Below are 25,053 nucleotides of genomic sequence, written 5' to 3' on the forward strand. Positions count from 1 at the left end.
ATGCTCCGCAGGACCGCCAATAGAAATGCGGGCGGACCTCGGCCAATCGCTGAGCGCCGGATGTGGGTGGGTGGGGCCTTAGGGCCGCGCACGCGCCGAGGTGTCCTCCAGGTAAGGGGCAGCGTCCGCGTAGGGACGCTCCCGGGGCTCGGCAGCTCCGTGTCGGTCCTGTCCCGGGTGCGGCTCGGAGCGGCTCGGTAAGTGTCGCGGGGTTAAGATCCCCCGGCTTCCCCACTCGTGCTCCGTGGGCTCCGGTCCGGCCGCCCGGCGCCTGCCTCCGCCGTTGCCCTGCTCCGCTTGCTTTTCCGTGGTGGTTTTAATCAGTGCGTGAGCCCCAGCCCAGCTTCTCAGCGCCAATTGCCATGCTATGCCCGGCTCGTACCCGGAGTTTGAATCTTGTCGGCTGCTCCTCCTCTCTCGCAATTATCAACGTTGACTTTTCCTTTCCCCAGCACGTGAGTGTCGAGATTTGGAGGTAGAATTTGAGTTCCAGCGCTTCCTCTTCGCGCCCAGCTTCACTGGACACGGTGGTGGTTTCCCTGGGCTGCAGGGTCCTTAGCGGGAAAAGCGTCAACCAGACGAACTGAATTACTGTAACCTAGTCCATAGGCAGGACTTAAAGTAAAGGCTGAGCAGCGATCGCAGTTAGGGTTAGGGGCCAGCATCTCACCCAGACATAGTGAGGCCACAGAAAGTCAGCCCTATGATGCTTCAGTGCACCCGACAACACTTAGGTGTTCACGGGCCACAGAAAAGAAATTTCAGAATGAGCCAGAGCGCAGCCAAGTCAATGAGTTCTGATTAATCGAAAAATAGGGTTTTTTGAAAACTGAAGAGACACGTGAGCCCGAAAGCCTGTGTAGTGACCGATGTATATGATTATGGGGTTTGGGGGACTATTTAATCAGCAGCCAACTTTAAACATATTAAAGGAGGCATGCCTTGGTGCACACCCTTAACTTTGTCCATAGAACGTGGCCTTTGAAGAGGAAAGCTTTCTAAAGGTACGTTGTGGTAAAACATTAATCTGAGATCCTTACATACACATAGGACTCAAGGAGTTTATATTTAAGGCATAGTTCATTAAAAACAAAAAAACTATAGTGACACTGCCTAGAAAGGGGTGTGCATGTCTTCTACAGGTGGCTTGGCTAGTTATGGTGCAACTGTTGGATGTCAGCCAATTGGGTGTGGAGGTCAGGACCAGGAGCGTGGGGACCCCCTTCCTAGGCTTTCTCTTGTTTCCTGGCGCGGTAGAAAAAGTAAACCTAGGTTTTTAAAATACTTTTGCAAGGTTATTGTTTTTTAATCTTTATCATGGGATACTCATTCTTAGTTTTGTAAACGGTGCTGTTAAGTTGTCTTTCTCAGCATTTGACCATGGATTTTGTTTTTGTTTTTCTTATGCTAAGTCACATGTTGTGAATTCTATGGCATGGCGTTCGTCACCCTGCGGAGGGCCTTTTGTCATGCGTCCATTTTTTGGATACCTGGAGCTGTGGTTGCTCTGAAAATTCACCCTGCCAGTCACGCCCAAAAGGCAGTCACAGATCGCCTCCGTGTGTGTTTCTGCTCCCTACAACCTGAGCTGTTCAGGGTCAGATTCCATCACGCATACTGTAAAAACTTCCATTCAGAAAATGGAAATGACCTTCATCCCGTGGGCGAGCCATGGTCCTCTCAGGCGCAGGAATGGAACCAGCTGGGACAGAGTCTTCAAAACGAGGATGAAGAGATGCTTTTCAGGAGACTAAACGACTTCGCCTCCTTTGAGGAAGTGCTGCGTTTCGTAAGTTCCCTGGACACCTTGCCTGTGCCTCTGGCAACGGCAGCTCTACTCAGGATCTGTGAGATAGGGAGGAGAGATGGCGAGCAGAGGCTGCCAGAAGGAGTGCTGGAGAACCGTGCCTTCCAGGCTCTGTGCCTCCAGTGTGAGCGGGACCCCTCACACCTGACCAATGCTGGCTTGGTGACAGCTTTGCAGTCTCTGCTCACGTTGTGGCCTGCAGATCCTCAAAGTAGCCTGATGCTGAGCCTCGTGGCAGAATGCCAACGTCGTCTCCAAAGAGGCAACCTGGAAGTCCACCATCTTTGTGTCCTTGGGGAAAGTCTGGCCAGGCTTCAAGATGTGAGTGGTGAGACCCTGAAGCTGGTTGTTCATCAACTTCAGAGTAAAAATGTGGAAACGTTTGCTCCAGAGGAGATCGCGTCCATTTATAGAATTCTGCAGGCGTGTCCTGAAGAGGCAGACAAACACCAGACATTTTTAAACACAGTAAACAACTTCTCCATTTCAATAGTTCCCTACCTGAGCCCTAAATCTATTAGCCATGTTCTCACCGCCTTAGTGGCCCTGGACCAGACTCACGCATTCCCACTGCTTATAAAGCTGGGCAAGTACGTTGTGAGATACCTCCCCCGTTTAACGAACGAAGAGCTCAGGAAGGTCTTGGAGGCATTTGTCTATTTTGGACACAGTGACAGGTTCTTCACAGAGGCCTTAGAGCAACACGTGGCCGCCCTGTGCTTCTCCCTGGACCCCGCTGTGGCCAGCTCTGTGATGGGGTACTGCAGCAGGAAGCGGATTCTTTCCAAGCCCATCTTCGACACAGTGGCAGAGATTGTTGTTTGCCAGTGGGACAGACTTTCACCTAGTCAGATTGCTGAGCTAATTGAGCCGTTTGGAAAGCTCAATTATGTGCCACCAAACGCCCCTGCCCTGTTTAGGAAGGTAGAAAATGTGCTCTCTGCCCGTTTACATCACTTCCCACCAAAGATGCTACTGAGGCTCCTTCATTCATGCGCGCTGATTGAGCGCCATCCCGTCAACTTCATGCCAAAACTATTCAGCCCCTTTTTCCTTCAGCGGCTGCAAGGTGAGGCGGTTAAGAGGTGAGCTGTAATAACTTGGGGTGTGCTCGGGCACTGTTAAGCTCCAGTGTCGTGTCAGACCGCTTGCTCCGGAAGTAACTGGGTGGTTTTACAATTGTAATCCCTCATTTACATGCCAGCATTCCAACCCAACAGTTTTTTTTTTCCCCCCCCAGGTAAAGAGTCATATTTGGACAGATTGAGTCTGGCACAGCTGACCCAACTTTTCCTAACCTCCGTCCTAGAGTGTCCGTTCTATAAGGTGAGAACAGAGACACGAGTGGCGTGGCTTTATGTCCCCAGGATGCTCATCTTCTGTGCTCTCTGACATCTTCAATTTCCTTTGATGTTGGTCCCAAATCAGAGCTTTCTCATAGGCTGGACTGGTCCCAGACATCTTGTGTACACCCCCCACCCCCTTCCCTTTCCTCATTCTTGTCCTAGAAGATGGGTTTCTGGCCATGTAGTTCCTTAGACCTCATCAGACACGAGAGATTCACCACACCAGATTTCCCATCATGCTCTCGCATTCATGTCACTGCTGTGTTACTCTAGACTGGACAGAGTCAGAGTGACTGCTGAGTGTCTCCTTAGCCACGCCCAGAGTGACTGCTGAGTGTCTCCTTAGCCACGCCCAGAGTGACTGCTGAGTGTCTCTGTAGCCATGCCCAGCAGGTTGCTCTCATTCGGCTGGCGCTTGCTTACCTTTTCCACACGGCCTGTTCTCATAACTCACAGAGCTTGTGTAGAGTTAGAAACGGCATCCCCGGGGCCGGCTTCCACCCCTGCCCCTCTGTGCTCACACAGTGTCTGATTGAAGAGTAACGTTCATGAATAAGAAACAGGACTCTAGTCTTTACAGCTGCCTGGGCTGCTCTGATGTCTGCCTGCCCCTACACCCTCGGAAGGCGAGTGTAGACAGCAGTGTCTCTGCCCAGATTTAGGGAAACCGAGTGCACGCCCTGTGTGCTGCTTTCCCATTTGAAGCAGCGGGCGGGACTGACAATGCAGGCACTGTTTGTTTCTGTCCAGCTCGAGGTGGCCATTCCTGAGTCCCAGATAGAGCCTAGGCCACGGCTTCGAATTCCGCGAGAGAGAGTCTCACTATCCGAGAGTCTCTTTAAAAACCTGTGGACTAGATTCTTAAATGGGTGGGTTGAGGTGGGAGGTCCTGAATGAATTGTGGATGCAGGTGGATGTTTCCCCCTAGCAGGGATACACATCATATGTGCCCAGCCGTAGGTGAAGGGGACAGCCATGACTATGACGCCTCAGCTGCAGTGTGGTCAGTCCTTTGAAACCTTGTCATTTCTCTCCTGAGAAGGTCTGCTCTGCCATGTGTTCAAACTGCATTTGAATGAGCAGTAAAGGCCTTGATCCTGCTTTCAGATGTTTACCGTTAATTTAGATTTCTTTCTACAGCTCTAATTCAATATGAGACCAGGGTTAACAGAACTGTTGTATGTGTTTTCTTTTTTCTTTAATTTTTATTATTTTTTAAAAACAGTATTGATGATCTTGCTATGCAGAAGCTTTAAAAACTTACAGACAGATCTCTATAACTTCTGAGTTTCCTATCTCAGTAACATCTCATTTCTGTTCTGCCACAAATTTGACTCAGCTTTTAAAATTACATTTTCTATCTTAACATACTACTTACAACTTAGGGATTTGTGTACTTTAATTTTAAAAATTACATTATTTGTGTTGGAATCTGCATATTTGGCCACCGCACAATAATGTGTCAACATGCTTATCTCAGAGTCTTCATGTGCATGTACGCGTGGTGATTACATTGAAGAGGGTGCACAGAATGCATGGGTTAACTAGTCGTCTTTACCAGCTGGGACTTGTACTCTGCCTTGGGTGGTAAGGGTTATCTTGTTCTCCAGGTGACTGGCTAGCTTGGTAACCCTTCGTTTGATCCCACTCCCTTTTCTTTAGAAATTGAAACGTCACTTTTACCACATTCTCCACTTACCATGGTTAGTTTTTATCAGTTTGGCACAACCTGGGAAGAGGTAACCACAGCTGAAGAATTGCCTCAATATGATTGGCCGTATCTGTGCTACATTGTCTTGATTGATTTGGGAGGGGTGGCTTACTATAGGTAGCAGCTCCATTTCTAGGCAGGGCTGTGTAAGAATGCTAGATGAACAGGAGCCAGCTGGTAAGCATTCCTTGGTGCTTGTTGATTGAGTTCCTGCTTGAGCTTTCTGCCCTGGACCTAGAAGTATAAATATAAACTCAGATAAACCCTTTCCTCTCCATGCTTTTGGTCATGGTGTTTATTACAGCCAAAGAAAAGCAAGCTAGAGCACTACTGCTGAAAGCTTCCTTTGAGAGCCAAGCGCCACTGGTGTCCGTGCTCGTCTGTAGTCCCAGCACTGCTTCATTTGAGAGCCAAGTGCTGGTGGCCATGCACATCTGTAGTCCCAGCACTCAGGAGAGAGAGGCAGGAAGGTCTGTTGAGGCCAGGACAGTTAGCTACACTGAGAAATCCTTGTTCAAAAACTAAACAAAAACTGTAGTTGAGAGTGATTATGATCTTGGAGCATTCCAAAGACTCTTCAACCTGAGTGGTCCCATGTGTGTTTTACTCATTTAAAAAAATGTGAGCTCTAGCAGCCGTCTTGTGTATTGTCATTTTGGGAAAATGATGTGCCCATTTCTTAGAAACATTCCATGTATATAAAGTAATTTTGGGTCAGTCTTTTGTCCCAGTAGCCTTCAACTCACTCTGGCCTTATATCTTTTTTCTTTTTTATGCTTGCGTGTATGAATTCTAGGGCCCCAAACTTCTTCCTAAATATCAAGTGAAGTCATTCCTCACTCCATGCTGCTCCCTAGAGACGCCCATGGATCTCCATCTTTATAAGTCTGTGGTGATTGGACTGATTGATCTTTTAGGATCAAGATTGTATTTTGCTTCGAAGGTGCTGACGCCCTATTGCTACACAATAGGTAAGTAGCTAGGGGGCTTGTTGTGTCAGAAGCATTCTGTCCGTGTTGAACTCTATAACATCTGTGAGATGCAGGGCAGGACCTTCCTTCCCTCACCCGAAGGCGAGCAGAAAAGGTCAGCAGAATTGCAGTCGAGCCAGGACTCTGGGGTTGGGTTTCGCACATTAGCCTCATGGTAGCAGGTTGTCCTGGGCAGAGCACCTGAACCTTTTTCTGCTGGGACAGTGGCCTCCAAGGCTGATGGAGCAAGTAGACCCTAAGTGCTCAGTGGCATCCGGCCGCGGTGTAGTCCAGGCCTGTGTTCTCTGCGGCACCGTCAGCATATGGAGTTATTAAGTACACGCTTGAAGAGTTGTAAATTCAGTTCCTGATCACAGTAACGCTCTAGCCACACCTCAAGTAGACATGCGAGGCTCACTAGGTGATTAAATTAGACGGCCCTAGAACAGAGCCTCATCTGCTGCAGAGTCCTGTTGTACAGCACTTATGAAGGAGGCCACGTCTTCCCGTTAGTCCCTCTGCCCTAACTGTTCTCTCAGATTGTTGCATTAAAGAGAATAATCATAAGAGATAAGTTTAGGACACATCTCACTTCTCACTTTATGGGGCTCTTTTTACAAAGTGGATGGTGGCGTCTGTAAGGGAAGGAAGCAGATGTGGCATATTCATGAGCCGCATGTGAGATGTGGAGTGCTCTCTTTACAGGCTGTATTGGTTGATTTTGTGTGTCAGCATGACATAAGCTGGAGTCATCAGAGAGGAAGAGCCTCCCTTGCTGTAAGGCATTTTCTTACTAAGTGATCAGTTGAGGAGGGCCCAGCCCCTTGTGGGTGGTGTGCTGATAGCCCTGCCTGGGTTCTGTAAGAAAGGAGGCTGAGCAAGCCATGGGAAGCAAGCCAGTAAGGAGCACCTCTCCATGTCCTCTGCATTAGCCCCTGCCTCCAAGGTTCTGCCATGTCTAAATTCCTGTCCCGATGTCCTTTGGTGACGTGGAAGAGTAAACCCTTTCCTCCCCAACTTGTGTTTTTGGTCATGGTGTTTTGTCCCAGCAGTAGAAACCCTGACTAAGACACATGGGCAGCGAGCAGGCCTGTAAGCAGGGGCGAGCTCTGCAGCTGCCTTGGTGTCAGCTTAGCTTTGAGGGTTTTCTTTACTTTGTACTGAAGGACTCAGGCCCCCTGTTGTACAAGGAAGCAGAGAGTGTACGTGTTCTCGGCATTCTGTAGATTGCTTGAAACACCACTATTTCAGAGTAAGTGAGACTTTTTAGTCCAAAGATGGTCTGTAGGGCCAATTAAATAACCATTCTCATCGTTGGTTGTGGCCATTACTTTGCAGCCTCGGCCCTCTAAAGGCGTTGTGGAAGAAATGAACCAGCACCAGGAACACGGGAAGATAGTGTTGTTGAGGGATTTTTCCTTTCTCTTGCCAGATGTTGAAGTTAAATTAGATGAAGATGGATTTGTATTGCCGTGTACAGTGGATGAGGATATCCACAAAAGGTAGGGAAAGTTGTGGGTTGAAAGCTAAAGACTTAAGCTGGCAAACTGATGATTCTGGAACTTAAAATACTTAGCTCCATGGAGACTGGAGCAGCAGCACAGAGCCTTCGTGGGTCTGCACCAGGTCTCTGTATATGTCAGGACTCCTAGCTCTGCACATGCCCCCTTCTGTATATATTACAGCTTCTAGCTCTGCACCAGGTCCCTGCATGTATGGTACAGCTTTTAGCTTTGTATTTTTTGTGGGGTTCCCAGCTGCAAGAACAGGTGGGTCCCTTACTCTTGCCTGCTCTTGGAACTCCTCCTCCTGATGGGTACTGTGTCCGACTTTGATACGCGTCATCATATTTTGCCATGTTTGGTTGTTACCTCTTAGAAGCCTGTTCTTTTCTAATGAGACTGAAAGGGAGTGGATCTGGAATAAAGGAGAGGTGGAGAGGACCTGGAAGGATTGGGGGAGGGAAATCATCGGGGGACTGCTGTGAGAAAGGAATTGGTTTTCAGGAAAGGGAAAACAAGTGAAAATAAATGCTGGCCCTATCAGTTTGGGAGAAATCCTTTTGTTTAGTAAGCAATAATAAGTGTAAATGTGTTTTCAACAAACTTAAGGACAACCTATTCATGATTCATTTACAAATAACAGTGACACATAGAGCTAGACGGATCATTTCTGGCAAGTAAGGCGAACTTTGAATCGTTTCATAAATGACAGTTACCTTTGCTTTCTCAGGGTGGCGCTGTGTATTGATGGGCCACAGCGGTTTTGCTTGGACAGTAAACACTTACTTGGAAAAGAGGCCATTAAGCAAAGACACCTGCGGTTACTTGGTTACCAGGTTGTTCAGGTATAGTGTCACCTGTCTCTGTTTTTTGTTTCTCCTTCAAAATGCAGTGCCCATTACCAACATTTGCTCTTTCAGTCACATACACGGACACACAGTCCAACTCTAAAGACTGTACTGGAGTGACTGCAGCCCATGCAAAGCAGAAGAGAGGTGGGGCCCTGTTGTCTGAGGTCTTGTAGGAACGCCCCTAGTTAGACTTGTGCATTGCTCGCTTAAGTTCTGTTCTGTCGACTCCATGTACAAGAAAAGGCCCAAGCTGGGTGTTGATTGCATCTATAATCTAAGCAAGGGTGGGGTTAGCTCTCAAGCACTCCCTGACGTTGTCTGCTCATGGATTTTACAGGCCCAGCCTCTATTTTAATTTACTTTAAGTGGCTTGACACTTTAGCAGACCATGAATGTTCAGTCTAGTTTATATTTTAGGAGTTTGTTGATTCGGTTTAAATTACTTGACTCACATTTTGTAGTTAGAATTTTCAAAGCTTGGTGTTTCCTAAAGTGGTACACACCACTTTTCAACATGCTTAACTCTACCTTCGGAATTCCTGTTACTGGAGTAGCTTTCGCTTCAGTTTCTGTCTGATTTATGGGAAGATTTAGCAAGGTGGCTTCAGGGTTTCATCTTTCTAACATGTTTTCAATAGGGATTTTGTAAGGTCTGCTTTGGGGTTGTAGTAAACATGGACACGTTTCCTGTTCTCTTTAGTACTGCTCTCTACCTTTCAGGTGGCTTTCCCATGGTGTCCTGCTCATTACCACATTCATTTTCTAAAAGCTAGCTGTAGAGTGTATGCTCAGAAACCATTGCTGCTTTATTGCTCGCAGCCTAAACCAGAGACTTCCATGTCTTAGTGACTGGAGCCTTGTATTATCCAGTCTGTACACATAGACCCCTCAGGCACATGGCCTGCTCAGGACCATGCATCACCCAGTCTGCACACAGTTAAAATGTGTCTTCAGACCTTTCTTACACGTGCTTAGCCACCTAGCCCGTGCTCCCAGCTCTGGTCCCTCCCCAGCCCTCCTACCTCCCTCTTTCCCCATCCCTGTCTGTTCTCTTCCCCTGCCCCACCCCTCACCTCTAATCCCATCTCAAGCCCTCCACTTCTCTCCACTTTCTCTCTCTGCCCTTGGTGTTTCCGTAGCTGGGCTATCTCTGGCTTTATGAAAAGCCTAGTGGTTCCTCGGCCTCCCCTCAGTACTAAACTCTGCTCAAACTTAACCTTCACATCCTCTCTCAGCTGCCCGTCTGGGCCAGTCTTGCTCTAGGTGCTGGGAAATCCAGGGGCAGACGTCAGGTGTGACCTTTGTCCTTCCTCTGGTGGAGGAGGATATAAAAACCGAGGTCGAGGGGCAGCAGAGTCGCCAGGAGTTTTAACGGTGGTTTTACTTCCACAGGTTCCCTATCATGAGCTGGAGCTGCTTACATCAAGACTTGAGTTGGTGGACTATTTACAAAGGAAGCTATTTTCTCAAAGCTCCACTGTCCACTGGTAATAGAGGAATCTGACTACAGCATTCTCAGTGAAAAAGATGATATTTGTAAGAGAGACAGTTTAATCTGTGAATTAGCCACTCTATGGAAATTATGTTTACAGACTTGGGATCTGAAAAGGGTCTGCGGTTTTTCTTATACCATGTATATGTGTATTGGTGGTCAATTTGGAATTAATTTAATGCTAGTATCTTAGATGCCTTCACCACATCAAGCAGGATCATTCAAATGCAATAAAGCAATGTAACAAGTAAATGTTGTCTTGTTTTTAAGAGTTACCTGCTAATCAAAATATGCTTTTTAGAGGTGTGTATTCTTGTTTCTAATAAGAGTAAGGAAGAAATCTTTCACTTCTGTTTTGGTGGGAATGATATTTGGTAAGAAGGGTGGAAGCAGGAGAGCAGAGCTGATTAGGTTGGGGTTGGGGATGCCATGAGGGAGAGTGGGAGAGAGAGGGGGAAGGAGGGGGAGAGAGGAGAGGGGAGAGAGGGGGAGGGAGAAAGCTGCATTGTTACTGCACATTGGTGGCCCCTATTTGTCTCCCTCTCCGGACAGGTGTGAGACAAGCTAGAAAGCTGGGCTTGTGACCTCGCTCGCACAGGGACAGTACAGCTTACCATTCTCCACTCTGCTGAGCACGTCATACTCCCATGTCTTTGTTTTAGGCAGGGCCAAGCACACTGTCCCAGCATGGTCTTGAGAGGCCACAGCGTAGTAAGAATTGTTCAAGAATCCTGATGCCTGGGTTCACCTCCACTTCCTCACTTGCTGGTCATGGACTTGTGCTTCAGTGCCTGAGGAAAATACCTGTGGTGGTGGGACATCCCTCTGGCCTGTGGGTTCTGAGATATACATGAGATATCCTCTGTGGCCCATACGATCTGTGTGAGCTATGAGGACATCCTTCTGGCCTGCAGGATCCGAGCCATGTGGGACATTGATGTGGAGAACAGCCTCAGTTGACAGTCACCTGGGGAGAGGGAACTTCGTTGTCCAGGCCAGACTTGCCTGTAGGCATGCCTGTGTGGGCATTTTCTTAAATGACTGGTTGATGCAGACGAGCCCAGTCCTCTGTGGGCAGCACCATTCCTATAGAAAAGCTAGCCGAGCAGAGAACCAGGAAGCGAGCGAGCCAGTAAGTGTCTTTGTCCACGGCCTCTCTTCAGTTCCTGCCTCTGGGTTTCTTCCTGAGCTCCTTCTCTGCTTCCCAGTGATGGACTGTAACCTACAAACTAAAATGTACGCTTTTGGTCATGGGTTTATTAAAGCCATAGCAAGCAAATCAGGACAAGTTTTGTTTTATGCCCTTAGAGATTCTGCAATTGTCTGGGTCACAGTGGTGAAATAAAATATCAGACCTCACAGTTTGAGGCTAGGAGTCCAGAGTCATGGTACCAGCAAGATACGCACCTTTGAAGACACAGGAAAGAATGCTTTGCTGCTTCATGTGTTCTGTAGTGCCCTGGGGAGCCTTAGTCTGTTCTGTTCCTGGCATTGACACATGACCTACTTCCCACTGTGTGTGTGTGTGTGTGTGTGTGCGCGCGCGCGCGCGCGCGCGTGTGCACACTTGCATGTGCATTATGTGTGTGTGTATGTGATCTTTTTAAATGGCTTTCTTCCATTGGTTGTGTGTGTGTGTATTTATGTGTTGCTACCTTTTTAAATTGCTGTCCTCCATCGGGGTGTGTCTCGGTCCTTGCCCCGTCACATGACCATCTCTTTGAAGTGCGTCCTCATATAAGCATTCTAGCCATGCTAAGGCTCACCACAAGAAAGCTAAACCTGTAAAGACTACACTAGTCGAATCACACACACATAGCAGGGGCACTCACATGGCAGTGGCACTCTGGAAGCACGTGTAAAGCCCATCTGCCCAGGCCCAGACTGGTTTGTAGGCTGAGCTGGGATCTGGGACACAGCAGGGACCCTGGCTACCGTGCTTGGTACAAAGCAAAGGGAACGTTCCCAGGAAAGAATGCTAGACTTAACCCAACTCTGTTTGGATTTTAATCCTGAGAGTGTCTGTGTTATAAAAATAGGCTAATAAATGGTTTCTGGCTTCACCAAGTGTCATGTCTAGGTCTCCCTATACATTGAATCTCTGTGCCTCTGAGTCTTTGTGTCCGTTTGCCGTGACCACAAGCATATCCAGGCAGTAGCTCTTAGTAGCACATATTTAACAATTTTGAATAAGGTCTAATCTTGTTATATTTTAAAAAGTGCAGTGAAAAAGAAAATAGGTGAAAATTGTTAGACCAGGGGACTCTGGAAGTGGCAGTGATATCTGAGATGGTCACTAGGGGGCAGCAAAGTTTACGGCATTGATTGAGCGAAAGGAGAACCCAGGGTGTGTGTGTGTGTGTGTGTGTGTGTGTGTGTGTGTGTGTGTGTGTGTGTGTGTGTGTTGGTGGGGGAGATCAGCAGGAATCTCAGGTGACAGTCAATCTCAGGGTTTCAGGACATGCAATTTCCAGGTCCCAGCCCAACATCATGGACTGATCCAGCCTCTCTTGCTTCTTCTCAGTTGTCCTGGCCCTTTCCCCCATCCCCTGGAATTACCTAAATAACTCAATAACATCCAATCCCTAGTTAGACTCAAATTTAGAGGAAACTCAAGCTAAAGCCACATTTTAAAATGGAAACTTACTGTTTTACTTTACATCCTGCTCAGTGAGCCCTCCCCCCAGTCACCTCCTCCCACAGCCCTTCCCCCACCCCCTTTCCCTTCTCACCAAAGAGCAGCGGGTCCAGCCCGTGTAGTGTATGCTCTTTGGTTGGTGGTTCACACTTTGAGAGCCTCAAGGGTCCAGGTTAGTTGACTTGGTCTTCCTGGGGAGTTCCCATCCCCTTCAGGGCCTGCAATCCTTCCTCCTATTCTTCCATAAGAGTTTCCAAGCTCAATCCACTATTTGGCTGTGGTTGTCTGTATCTGTGTGAGTCAGCTGCTGAATGGAGCTTCTCAGAGGGCAACATGCTCCTGTCTGTAAGTATAATAGACCATCATTCATAATGTCAGGTATTGGTTAAATACCTGGAGAGTTTTCAGTCTAATAAAATGACAAACTCTTTGCCTGGTCAACTTTGCCCAGAGTTCTGAATCGTCTCCTATTGTTTAGCAGTTTCCTGTGGGTTCAAATGTTCCATTCTGGAGGGGGTCTCTTCATAGACCTGGAAGTTTTAAGTTCAAATATTCCCTCCAGGAGAGAAAGGAAAATGCTCATGAGCTCAGGATCTAAACAACTACCAAGTCTCACAAAGTTCTTGGAACTAACAAGATACACAGGGCATCTCGCTAAGGTTATGAAAGCAGTGAAAGGTTGCTGGGGGAGAAAAGAGTAAGTTGAGCTGCTTGGAGAAGGTTCTCTAACCTGTGGAGACGTCTCTAAGTCACACAGAGGTCTCAATAGTTTGAACTTTTGTGAATTGACACCTGGGCTGGGTCTTTTGTTGACACAGATTATTTTAGTTGTATTCGCTTCTTTAAGTAACCCTTCTTGTACACTCCTGTAAGTAATTAACCATAAACACATCCTCTAAGTGATACTTTGATGTGATTGTTGCTTTGGTTCACTGACTGAGGTGAATAGTTGTTTGTTTTCCATCCCACATGTCATGCACAGGCAATCTGTGCATTTTCCTTGAACAATTTTTAGCAAAAGAACTGAAAGTTAGTATAACAAGAACCCCCCCCCCCCCCACACACACACACTCCTAACCATGCTCAGACTTCCTCACTAGGTCTGCACTATCCACAATCCTCCATGAGTCCCTGGTCACCAGGTCTGTATTCAGGAGGTGTTCTGCCAGGTGGGTTTGGCCAGATCCCGTATACCCTCACTTTTCCTCTCTTAATCTGTTATCACCAAACTTGCTCCTTAGCTCCAAGGTCTCATTTGCCGAGGCTGCCTGGCAGATGTCCTGTGCATCTCGTTAGTTTCAGGAACTTTGTGAGACTTGGTAGTTGAGCCTTATTTTAATCTCAGTCAGGCTGAAAGACCCATTGCAGTTGTCTCTACACCTGCAGCCATAGCCCCGAAAAGAGCCTGTCTTCTATGCATGCTCATTCCCCCTTCGTTGCTGTTATTAAAATACTCTGAACAGAAGCAGTTCAGGGGAGGAAAGGTTCAATTTGGTTTACACTTCAGGCCACAGTCCATCATCCTTGGGAGAATTCAGGGTAGGAACTCAAAGCAGAAACCATAGAAGAACGCTGCTAGCTAGATTGCTTGCAGGTTCATGCTTAGCTATAAGAAGAAATACAGCCCAGGACCTCCTTGCCAGGGACTAGTACATGTACAGTAAGCTGGGCCCTCCTATGGCAACAGGACAATCAAATATGGGTGACCCTTCTATTGAGATTCCTTTTTCAGGTGACTCCAGGCTATGAGGCCCTGACAGTTAAAGCTAACTAGAGATCGTGTTTAACTAAAGTGCTATTAGTAAAGTTTTCTTTCGCTGCTAACAAAATGCTGCCGAATGAAATTGCATCTAGGAGAATTAATGTCTGAATGGCTGTGAAAGGGGTTTCTATAATGGAATAATTTCAGTCTGGGCTATGCTGAACTAAGTTCTCACCATATTTTGTGTTCAAGCGTGTGTGCTTTATCATCTATGCAAGGCTTGCAAAGGGCCTCAGCTGGCCTCTCTGTCTTTGGAAAGGCTGGGAGAGGTGGGAAAGGTTGAGAGTAGATTACAGAGGGTATACTGATACTTTCACAGGGACGATACCATTAACAGATATGCTCTTGTGACTTCCGTTCATGGGAGAAAGGCGATGACTCTCTTCTACATATCTATCTCCAAGCTCCAGGGAGATGTCCACCTCACTAAATGGTTTCCAGCAAGTCTAAAGCCCTTGAGAAAAGTTCCTGGCCTTTTGGTTTTTTTCTTCCTGACTCATGGTCTACTCAGGCAATCTGCCAGCTGGGAATAGAGGAAAGGAAGGAGTGGGATTTCTGGAGCTGAGGAGGGGGCATGATCAGAGCTGCCTTAAATCCTATGAACTTGACTCCTATGCCCTGCCCACATAGGAAATGCAGCTAAGCAGGAGGCACAGGTGTGCGGCCCATGCTTCCGTGCCTTTAACCTTTCTAGTATGTGCTATATTGACGTGACCCACATTTTTCTGTTGGATGGCGCTGTCCGGGACCTCTGAAGCCTTTCTCATTTTTGTCATCTGACTTCTCCAAGGCTGTTTGTTTCGGGGTTGTACCTTCAGATCTTGACACATAGTAGCTTTCTGTCGTGATCTGCAAGGCTAAAGAATGCCCCGAGACTGCAACAAACTGTGCTGGGAATCAGATGTAGAGGATTGGGTGTGGCCCCTCAGGCGGTTCCTACCTGGAAAGCCAGGTCTCTCTCAGGGTGTGGTGAAAAGAACCTAGAAGGAGGCGTCAAGGAACGTCCCAACCTCTGTCACTAAGCGGATGCTGAGACTTAGGCGTAGTTGCCAGGCAACAGCCGAATGCAGACGCCTGGAGGGACTCAGAAGCCACATAACCTGATGGAGGAACTGGCCAAGAAAGAGCGGAGGGCGATGGACCCCGGTCGCGTGAAGGAGAAGGAGGGAAAGGTGGAAGAGGAGGCTGGAGACGAGGGAAAAGAGGAGGAGGGGGAAGAGGAGGAGGAAATCACCGCTGAAACCTTGCGGGGCAAACCCCGACCTCTGCCCATCTCAGCGCTACCAGCTTTCAGTTACATCCCGCCAAGGCACCAGGGCCCCAAGGAGCTCAGCTACTTCGGTCGCGAGGGCCAGGTGAGCAGGTCCAACAGAGCGGGTGTGTGTGTGTGTGTGTGTGTGTGTGTGTGTGTGTGTGTGTGTGTGTGTGTGNTGTGTGTGTGTGTGTGTGTGTGTGTGTGTGTGTGTGTGTGTGTGTGTGTGCTGGAGGGGATGGGGGTTGCGGGAGGGAGGCGGGGACCGCACTCTCAGGGAGGGGCCTGGGGGCGGTAAGGGGCCTGGCAAGGGCGGGGCTTCAGTGCTAGGGAGAGGCCTGGGGCGGGGCCACATTACAGTAGCTGTCTGGTCAGTGATAGGACAGGGCTTCAGGTGTATTAATATTGTGACTAGAGGGTTGGGAAGGACTAAGTGCTTTGGATAGTGTCAAAGGAAGCTAGCCAAAGTACAGGGTGGGGTGGGGGGTGGGGTCACACTACTAGAGGCATCAGAGGTGGTGCAGCTCTAGGCAGACGGTGGTGCCCGGGACAAACTGCATTGAGCTGCAGAGTCCAGAGAAGCTGTATAGTGCGGAACGGTGGATCGCAGGTGGAACTGGTCTTGGGGTTGGCTAGGGTTAAATACCAGAGTCTGGGTCAGGGCCCCATGTGAAGGGTAATTTGATACATTGATACTAGTGAGGCAGGCATGGTTATCAGGCAAGAGAGAGGCCTTGGGCTGAGGTACAAGGACACCAAGAATGTAGCCATCACAACAACCGGTGCAGACACCGCAGGAAGTGAGTGAGGATGGGCAGGTGTGAGCTTGATGCAAGTGAAGTGTGTCCTGAGCGTGGGAACTGGGATGAGCTGTCCCTCTGGGAACAGTGGAGAAGCCACTACTTGTCCTAAGTGAGTACGGTGAGGACACTGGGTCATTCTTTACACCCATGATCTGTCAGTGGGTCAGTGGAATGCCAGGGCTGCTCTACTTAGGGTGGCTCAGCTTCCTGGGGTCTGTCAGCATCAGGTCTGAGGTAGCAGTGGAAACAAGCGCTGGTCCTAGTTACAATGCCTGTAAGATCCAGGGTGTGGGGAACATCCTCCCTCCAGATGGTAGAAACAGTAAGAACTGTTGCGGTGAAGAAACACTACAGCCAGAAGCAAAGTAGGAACAGAATTTATCTCACTCACAGTCCTGTAGAACAGTTCATCATTCAAAAGCAGTTGAGGGCAGGAACTCAAGCAGGACAGGAACCTGGAGGCAGGAACTGATGTAGAGGCCATGGAAGGATGCTACTTACTGGCTTGCTCACCATGGCTTGGCTCAGCTTGCTTTCTTGTAGAACCCAGGAGCACCAGACCAGGATGGCTCCTCCCAGAATGGTCTGGGCCTTCTTCCATCAATCACTAATTAAGAAAATTACAGGTTTTCCTGCAGTCCAACCTTATGGAGGCAGTTTATTAATTAAGGTTCTCTCCTCTCAAATGACTTCATCATACAGAGCAGTGCCTAAGTCTCCCATAGGAGGCACTCTTCCAGCTTCTCCATATCTTGGCACTCACTCGGAGCTAAGCCCCCCTTCTCTCCCCAGGCTCATCGCAGGCCTGCATCCCTGTTCCCAACTCCTTGACATACCCAGCAGTTTCTGGGTACACAGGAGGATAACTCTCAACTCTTCACTCTTCCCAGCAGAGTCTGGGTGCCCAGGAGTTTGAGAACTCTGTCCTAGCCCTGGCCATTTCTCACCCACAGACCTGGGACCCAGGTCTTAGACTGCATCTTGCCTCCCCTGAGCAGTGGCGTGTCATCGAGGAATAAACACAGCCTAAGTGGAAGCGTAGACCCTCAGGGTAAGAGCGGAGTCAGCTATTGAATTAGGAAGGTTATGCTTTGGGTATGTTGTGAACCCAATCTGAAGCAGCTTCTTGGGTTAACTATGGAATGGAAGGATCATGGGCATGGCTTTGTTTCAGTGGCTATTTATGAGCAAAAACGGCTCATATTGGTATTTCATGCATACCACGTGGACAAACACCGTAGAAGGTTCTTTCTTGTACTAGCTAAAAATAAGTTCTGTTTTGTGTAAGGTCTGGAAAACTTCCCAACATAGAGACAAAGTTGTTCTCCAGGTCACGTGAGATAGACTGGGGTGTCAGGTGCTCTGTCTGATAAGGAGCAGCTCCAGGAAACTTTCCTTTATGCAAAGTAGAGTGCTTTTTGATGAAAAGCAAAACAACAACACAATCCCAGCTACTGTTTTTGTTGTTGTTGTTGTTTAGCAAGACAGGATTTCTCTGTGTAGCCCTTGCTGTCCTGGAACTCACACTCTGTAGACCAGGCTGGCCTTGAACTCAGAAATCCACCTGCCTCTGCCTCCCAAGTGCTGGGATTAAAGGCATGTGCTAGCCAATGTTAATACTTTCAGAACTCACACACAGATATACACACACAAAGACACACACATACTCACAGAAACACATAGACACAGACACATACACACACAGAGAGACACAGATATACTGACACATACATAGACACACACAGACACACAGACATAGATACACACAGATACACACACACATAGACACAGACATACAGACATCAAAAATTAAGATATCAGCTTTTACATACATACACACACACATATAGACATACAAACACACACAAACACTCACACATAGATACACACACATAGAGACACACAGACATACTGACACATACATAGACATACACACACAGCCACACACATACATAGAGTCACATAGACACAGACATACAAACACACAGACATACACACAGAGTCATACACACACACACAAAGGCACACACACATACAGATATACACAGACATACAAATATATACACACACACACAGATACACATAGACACAGACACACAAACACACACACAGATATACACACGCAAAGGCACACACACTTACAGACACACACAGACACATAGACACACACACACAGACACACAGACATACAGTTATACACAGACACACACTCACAGACACACATAGACATAGAGACACACAGTCCTACACACATAGACACACACACATACATACACACAAAGGCACATACATCCACAGACACACATAGACACACAAACATACAGACACACACAGACACACAGACATACAGATACACACAGACACATACAGACACACATAGACACAGACATACAGACACACACAGACACACACACAGACACAGACACACAACACACACAGACACACAGACATACACACACACACAAAGGCACACACATTCACAGACACACATAGACACACAGACTTACAGACGTACACACATAGAGACACATAGACTTACAGACACACATACATAGAGACACAGATATTCACACATAGAGACACACAGGCTTACAGACACACACATAGATACACACTCACAGTTATACATAGACACACAGAACACACACATAGAGACACAGACTTATAGACACACACACAAACCATACAGACACACAGACATACACACATAGAGACACACAGACTTATAAAACACACACACATAGAGACACACAGACTTATGCACACACACACACAGACACACAGACTTACAGACACATAGATACATACAGATACATAGATACAGATACACATAGACACACAAACACACATATAGATACACACTCACAGATACACACAGGCACACACACACAGACACACACACTTGATTTAAGTTAACCAGTGTGGCATGAGATACAGTACACCCAGTGTAAATACAGCTAGCAATTGTTCTTTGGCTGTAGCTCCTAATGGTTAGTTTCTTTTCAGTAACTGTCCATTCGCAGCAGCCCACCCGTGAAGTACCCAGCCCTCCTTCCCTTCAGAGAGGAATGCAGAGGAACGCAGTAAAGATGAGCATATGGCAAGTGTCCCTGATCTTCTAACTCATCCACCCCAGGGAGTCCACCACAGCCGTGCTTTGCAGGCTGCAAACTTATTTAAAACCCCGGTAATGTGGCTGAATAAGGATGATAAATTTGTCCTCTCATGCTACCATCTAAACTGTGGCCAGCTCAGGCACTGCTCCCTAGGGGGCTCTAGCTGCCTGTCTTTCCCTGAGAAATACACTTCCAGAGGCTGCAAGCAGACTCAGTTCAAAGGCGTTTTTAAATTACTTTTTTCTCCTTCTGTTGTGCACAGCGTTTCTGCCCCCTGAAATGGAAAAGCCGAGTCAGAGGAGAATGCCCTTTTATGAAGGTTTTGATTAAATCCCTCAAAGTATAACAGTGACATTAAAAAGAAATCGCCTAAGTGGCTTTAGAATGTGTTTTCCGGCGTGCTAGGGTGGATGGTGGAAAGCTGTTTTGAGAAAAGCTGTGTTCCACAGGCCCCACTCTGGCTTTGCTGGGATTATCCAGAATCCCTTCTGCATGTGTGGAATCGCGGATGTGGAGGCGAGGGCTGATGGTGTCCTTATATGCCACAAGCTCTCCCTCCCTGCCTGCAGAGTGTCCTTTGTCCAGTGCAGTAAGAACCTCCAGCGTATGAAGGCTCACACAGTCTGTCCAGAGCTGCAAACAGAGAGAGTCCTAAGGACGGCAGTCAGGGTCCAATACACAGGGGTGTGCTCCCTCGGTCCCTGACGCATGGTGCCCTGTCACCTTAGACAGCCATCATATTTGATCATGTGTCCTTGAGAACGTGTACTCTAAAGCGGCTGTAGAGGAAGATAAACCATTCTGTGGCCATGTTCCTGGTAGGGTCTAGGGGTCCTGTCTTGGCTGTCCAGTAGATCCACAGCCATGCTACTAGAATGCAGAGCACCTTCCTGCAGGCCCACCCCTCCCCACTCATCTCTCCTTTTTCCTTTGCACCTATTCCTATCTAGCCTATTAAAATTCCACTTGCTTATCTCACTGTGGTTCTTCCCCTAGTGAATTATCAGCTGCCCCGGGGTAGGGGGTGGGTGGGGCAGGAGGGGGCTAATTTTTGTCTCGCTATCTCTTCAGCAATCAGAAAAGAGACTGGCATACCCTGGGCATTCCAGAAACACCTGCTGCATGGTAGTTAAAAGAGGGATGAATATATGGAACGGGATGCCTAAGCCACCTTTTTCGAAAAATGCATTTAGTAAACCAGAGGTTTCTGTTTGGAGTATGTGTGGTTTAGTACTCTACCCAGGAGACACTCAGGGTCGATCACACCTGCCTCTCACCTTGTGCTAGCTGCAAGCCTGTTGTCCCGTGACCTGTCCCCAGGAGTGGCATGTCCTAGAGTGAATCAGGGCAAGACTGAGCCTTCCTCCCAGTCAGGTGGAATCTTGTAAATGGAGGGGCCCAGCTTCTCGTGGGAGCTCAGCCACGAGGGAGGAGTGAGGAAGAGAGAGGAGACCCATGTGTCTTTCTGCACGGAGGACGTTCTTACCAGCAACACTGCCCACAAACAGGCGTGGCACATCTTTTGGCCACATGCCTCTACATGCAATGATATAGCTCTGATTTTGTGTTCACACACAGAGGATCACACAAACGTGTGTTTGCTTTGCAGTTTTCTCATGGGTGTGTATGCAGGGTGTACATGTCTCTGTATGTCCATGCATATGGAGGCCAGAGGACAACCTTGAGCGTTGACAGGGTCCCTCACTGATGTGGAGATTGTCAAGGAAGCAATCGTGGGTGCCCAGTGACCTCCAAGGGTCTGCCTGTCTCTACCTTTCAACTCTGGAATGGTAACTGTGAGCCACTGTGCCTGGCTTTTTTTTTTTTTTTTGAGACAAGATTTGATAATGTAGCCCAGCTGGCCTTGAACTCTCTAAGTAGACCAGAGTTAATCTAGACTTGCAGTGACACCACCTCTGCTTCAGGTGCTAGCACCCAGCTCAGCCGGCTCTGCGCGGGTGGCAGGGTATGCTCACGTATTTTGTGCCACAGTTTGATGAGATGATATATCAAACCAACTCTTCATCTCCCTAATGAGAACTTTGAGGACTAGAATTCTCTGCAGCCGACCTTGGCCTTGTGGAATCTCTGGCATTGGGTTGCACCATCTCAGCGCAGGGGTGGTAGTGGAAGACATGACAGGGTAAGTAGTTACATCTGTAGCCAGGAAGCAGCCGCTTTCAGTACCCCCAGTCCCTTCAAGGCCGTGCTTTCAATGATCTAAGAACCTCCTGATGGGCTCTGGCCACCATCTTAGACCACTGTCACCTGGGGACCGAGCTCCACATGCCACCATCTTAGACCACTGTCACCTGGGGACCGAGCTCCACCGCATGAGCTCTTAGGGATCACATTCCAGCTCCAGCAGAAGTGATCGATGTACACGAATGACAGAGACAGCAAAGGCTGACTCTCCAGCCTCAGTGGTGGGGTGGGCCTGAGAACTAAGGCAGAATGCATGGACTCCACCCACTCTTCCAGAATGAGACAGACGTGAGTCACTTGAGAGGAATTCTGCCGACTTCAGCTCAAGAGTCAGATATCCTTAGATTATTTGAGAAGTTGTAAAAATCGTCCACGCTTATGATCCCAGTGTGCCAGGAGAAGGAACAGGATCTTGTCCTCAGGCAAGCCGTGGAGAACAGTTAAGAATAGTCCCTCAAAGGTTCTGATACCCACTCTTGACAAGCTGCGGCCTTCTAGATTACAGAGTCATGACTACTGTTTGCATTCTCTTAGCTCAGCCTACGGGCCTGACTCCCAAGAAGATGCTCTGGGCTTACCAGAACTCAAACAAAGCCCTTACAGAATCAATGACCTTGGAGATTTACAGTTTCGAAAGTAGGTCGTATGCTTGTGGGCAAGTAGCTGTGAAGAGAGGCGTAGCAGCCACTTACAAGTAATTTTCACTGTCGTCAGCATGGGCTAGGCCATGCCTGAGGAACCCAGACGCTTAACCAGTATCATGGTAGAGTTTGCTCTCACAAGCATCATGTCTGAACTCTATGCTTGGTTGGCTGCCCTCCTCTGGCACTAGTGAGAATATTTTTTTTAATTTAGATTTTATTCTTACATGTTTTTATTTGTTTACGTTTCATTTGCATGTATGTCTAGGTATGCCTGGTGCGCACAGAGGCCAGGCGAGGGTATCATATCCCCTGGAACTAGATTACAGATGGGTATCAGCTATGCAGGGGCTGTCAACCAAATTCAAATCCTTTGAACAGATAACTGCTCTTAGTCATGGAACCAACTCTCCAGACCCCCACAGTGAGAATATTTACAACAAAGGAATCTGCAATCACTACTAATGAGGTAGATTTTTTTCCTGCATTGAGCGGTTAGTTTCATAAAAGGGCAACATTGGGATGAAGACAATAAGTGTAATATGACAGGCATTGATTCATTTCTCATGTTTTGCCCAATGTCAGTACTGGGAAGCTCTTGGTGCAGTGATTTGACAACCCACTGTGCCTCTTTTAAAAACATATAAAAATTATAATGAGGATTATTTATATCTTTAATTGAAAAGGACATGGATTTTATTATATATTCACTGATAATTATGTATATGAATATGACACATTTGACATCATATTCAGCTCCCCTCCCTACTTGCAGCCTTTCTTGGACACCTCTCCCTCCTTCCTCCTTTCTCCTCTTCCTCATCTCCATCCTCATCCTCCCCTTTCCCTCATCCTCATCTTCATCCTCCCACTCCTCCCCATTCATCTTCCTCCTCCTCCGCCTCCGCATCCCTTGTTCTCTTCTTCCTCCTTCCTCCCCTTTCCCCTTCTCTTCCCTCTTCTTGTTCTCCTCTTCCTCCGTGTCCTCCTCTTCTGTCTCCTCCCCTTACCTCTCCACCTCTTTCTTTTTCTCCACCACTACATTCTCCTCTCCCTCCTCCTCCTTCGACATCTCCTCCACTGCCTCTTCCATCTCCTCTTCCTCCTCCTCTTCGTGACTCACCTGAGTCAAATCAGTGCTCCCCATATGCACATTGGTGTTGGGAGCATTGGGCCAAACTCCTATAATCCATACTCCTGAACAAAATTGACTCTCCATCCCTCAGTAGCCATTACCTGCTGGAATCTTCTCAATCAGGGATGGGATCACATAGACTTTTCTCTGTTCATGTTGGATATTGACTGGCTTATTCTTATTCAGGCCTGGTTTCTCTCTCAGTGGTTCCATGGTTTACAGAGCCCAGTAGTCTCCAGGACAACGGAGTCATTAATTGAATCCCCTGAATTATTCATACACAGAGATTGAGCCTATATGCCTAGAGATGGCATGCCTTGGCACCTTCCTAGCCCAGGCTACTACAGGACAATAGAGAGCTGACTCTAACTTGCTCTCACATAGAAATGGGTTTGGTGAGCCTATAGTATCATTCTCATGGCAGTTATATAAAAGTATGTGGCACAGGCCTTCAATGCCAGTATTTTCGAGGCAGAGGCAGGTGGATCTTTTTGTTCTTGGCCAGCCTGGTCTACAGAGGCAGCCTGGATCCAGGGCAGCCAGGGCTACACAGAGAAACCCTGAAACTCTACCTTGAAGAAACAAACAAAAAAGAAAGCACACACAGGCTTTAACTAAAGCACACACAGCACTTAACAAAATTGAGTGGGACACACACATACACACCCACACACACATTCACACACGGAAGTAGGACACACACATACATACCCCCACACATTCACACACGGAAGTGGGACACACACATACATACCCCCACACACATTCACACATGGAAGTAGAACACACACATACATACCCCACACACATTCACACACGGAAGTAGGACACACACATACCCCCACACCCATTCACACATGGAAGTGGGACACACACATACCCCCCCACACATTCACACAGGGAAGTGGGACACACACATACATACCCCCACACACATTCACACACGGAAGTACAAGGGGTCATCTTGTCCAAGTGTGGGAGGAAGATGAGAGAGGGTAACGGGTGAATATGATCACAGTACATTGTCATATACATGTATGTATAAGCATGTGTCAAATTGTCAAAAAGATTATGAAAGTATGCACATCTCTTTTGTTTCTTTCCCACAGAATTTAAGTGATTTGTTCTGATAAAGAAGATCATGTTTATATTTGATGTCATAGGAGAAGGAGGAGAAAAGAAAGGACTTGGGTCCCAGTTTATTCTAAACCTTACACTCGTGATTTGTGTGAGAGTGTAACTTCTGGAAAGAGGAGAGCTTGTGGGGGCGGGGAGGGGGGAAGGTGCAGGATGTAACAAAACCCCACAACCTTAGAGTGGAGGTTGGGCCTTGCAGACCACAGGAGGAAAATGCCTCCCTCAGCTACCCCCTTGGATCAGTCAGGACAAGGCCAGTTTTGCTGAAGTCAACGAACAACCCCACCGAGCTCAGCGACTTGATTTCTCCTGCAAAAGGTCCAGTGGGGTCGGCAGTGTGCCCTTGCACTGTTAAATCACTCAGCAGCCACCTCATGGGCTGCTCCCACTCCAGGCAGCCTGGCTCTGGGTGCTGGTTCTTCCATACTTCTAGCTGAGACATCACAGGTCGCTTCAGATCACAATCCATTGGGTAGAACTGGTCACACATCTTCACTAAAGGAGCAGGAGGAGCAGGAGCAGGAGGAAGAGCAGGAGGAGGAGGAGGAGGAGGAGGAGGAGCAGGAACAGGAGGAAGAGAAGGAGGAGGAGGAGGAAGAGAAGGAGGAGCAGGAGGAAGAGCAGGAGGAGGAGGAGGAGGAGGAGGAGGAGCAGGAGGAGGAGCAGGAGCAGGAGGAAGAGCAG

General features: G+C 47.9%; 2 protein-coding genes across 5 annotated transcripts in view; both read left to right on the forward strand.

The window, feature by feature from the left end:
* Positions 1-58: 58 nt before the first annotated feature.
* On the forward strand, positions 59-9,980 carry Fastkd3 (FAST kinase domains 3). Of its 4 annotated transcripts, none has more exons than XR_002380899.1 (7): positions 59-197; positions 1,413-2,876; positions 3,048-3,133; positions 5,661-5,835; positions 7,174-7,337; positions 8,068-8,182; positions 9,581-9,980. XR_002380899.1 is itself a non-coding variant. In XM_021208520.1 (7 exons), the coding sequence occupies exons 2-7, from the start codon at positions 1,436-1,438 to the stop codon at positions 9,677-9,679; spliced, it is 1,986 nt and encodes a 661-aa protein (XP_021064179.1). In that variant the 5' UTR covers positions 59-455; positions 1,413-1,435; the 3' UTR covers positions 9,680-9,980. The 4 variants fall into 4 exon arrangements, 3 of the variants coding, with proteins under 3 accessions (XP_021064179.1, XP_021064178.1, XP_029400026.1); XM_021208520.1 differs by having other exon boundaries at positions 59-455; positions 7,268-7,337; XM_021208519.1 differs by having other exon boundaries at positions 7,268-7,337.
* A 5,172-nt stretch (positions 9,981-15,152) lies between these two features.
* Positions 15,153-25,053, forward strand: part of C11H5orf49 (chromosome 11 C5orf49 homolog) — a 17,294-nt gene continuing 7,393 nt past the window's right edge. Inside the window, exon 1 of the mRNA XM_021208791.2 lies at positions 15,153-15,435. Within this exon, the coding sequence (XP_021064450.1) occupies positions 15,184-15,435 (252 nt within the window). The 5' untranslated portion in view covers positions 15,153-15,183. The remainder of the gene's footprint in view (positions 15,436-25,053) is intronic.

The sequence above is a fragment of the Mus pahari genome, chromosome 11 (assembly GCF_900095145.1).
Source record: "Mus pahari chromosome 11, PAHARI_EIJ_v1.1, whole genome shotgun sequence".
Classification (NCBI taxonomy): domain Eukaryota; kingdom Metazoa; phylum Chordata; class Mammalia; order Rodentia; family Muridae; genus Mus; species Mus pahari.

Bases quoted from the DNA above. Each gene is read 5' to 3' on its own strand.
- Fastkd3 (XM_021208520.1), top strand. From the start codon at position 1,436: ATGGCGTTCGTCACCCTGCGGAGGGCCTTTTGTCATGCGTCCATTTTT. The intron at 3,134-5,660 runs GTGAGAACAGAG...TATGAATTCTAG, and splicing joins TAGAGTGTCCGTTCTATAAG to GGCCCCAAACTTCTTCCTAA. The intron at 7,338-8,067 runs GTAGGGAAAGTT...TTGCTTTCTCAG, and splicing joins GATGAGGATATCCACAAAAG to GGTGGCGCTGTGTATTGATG.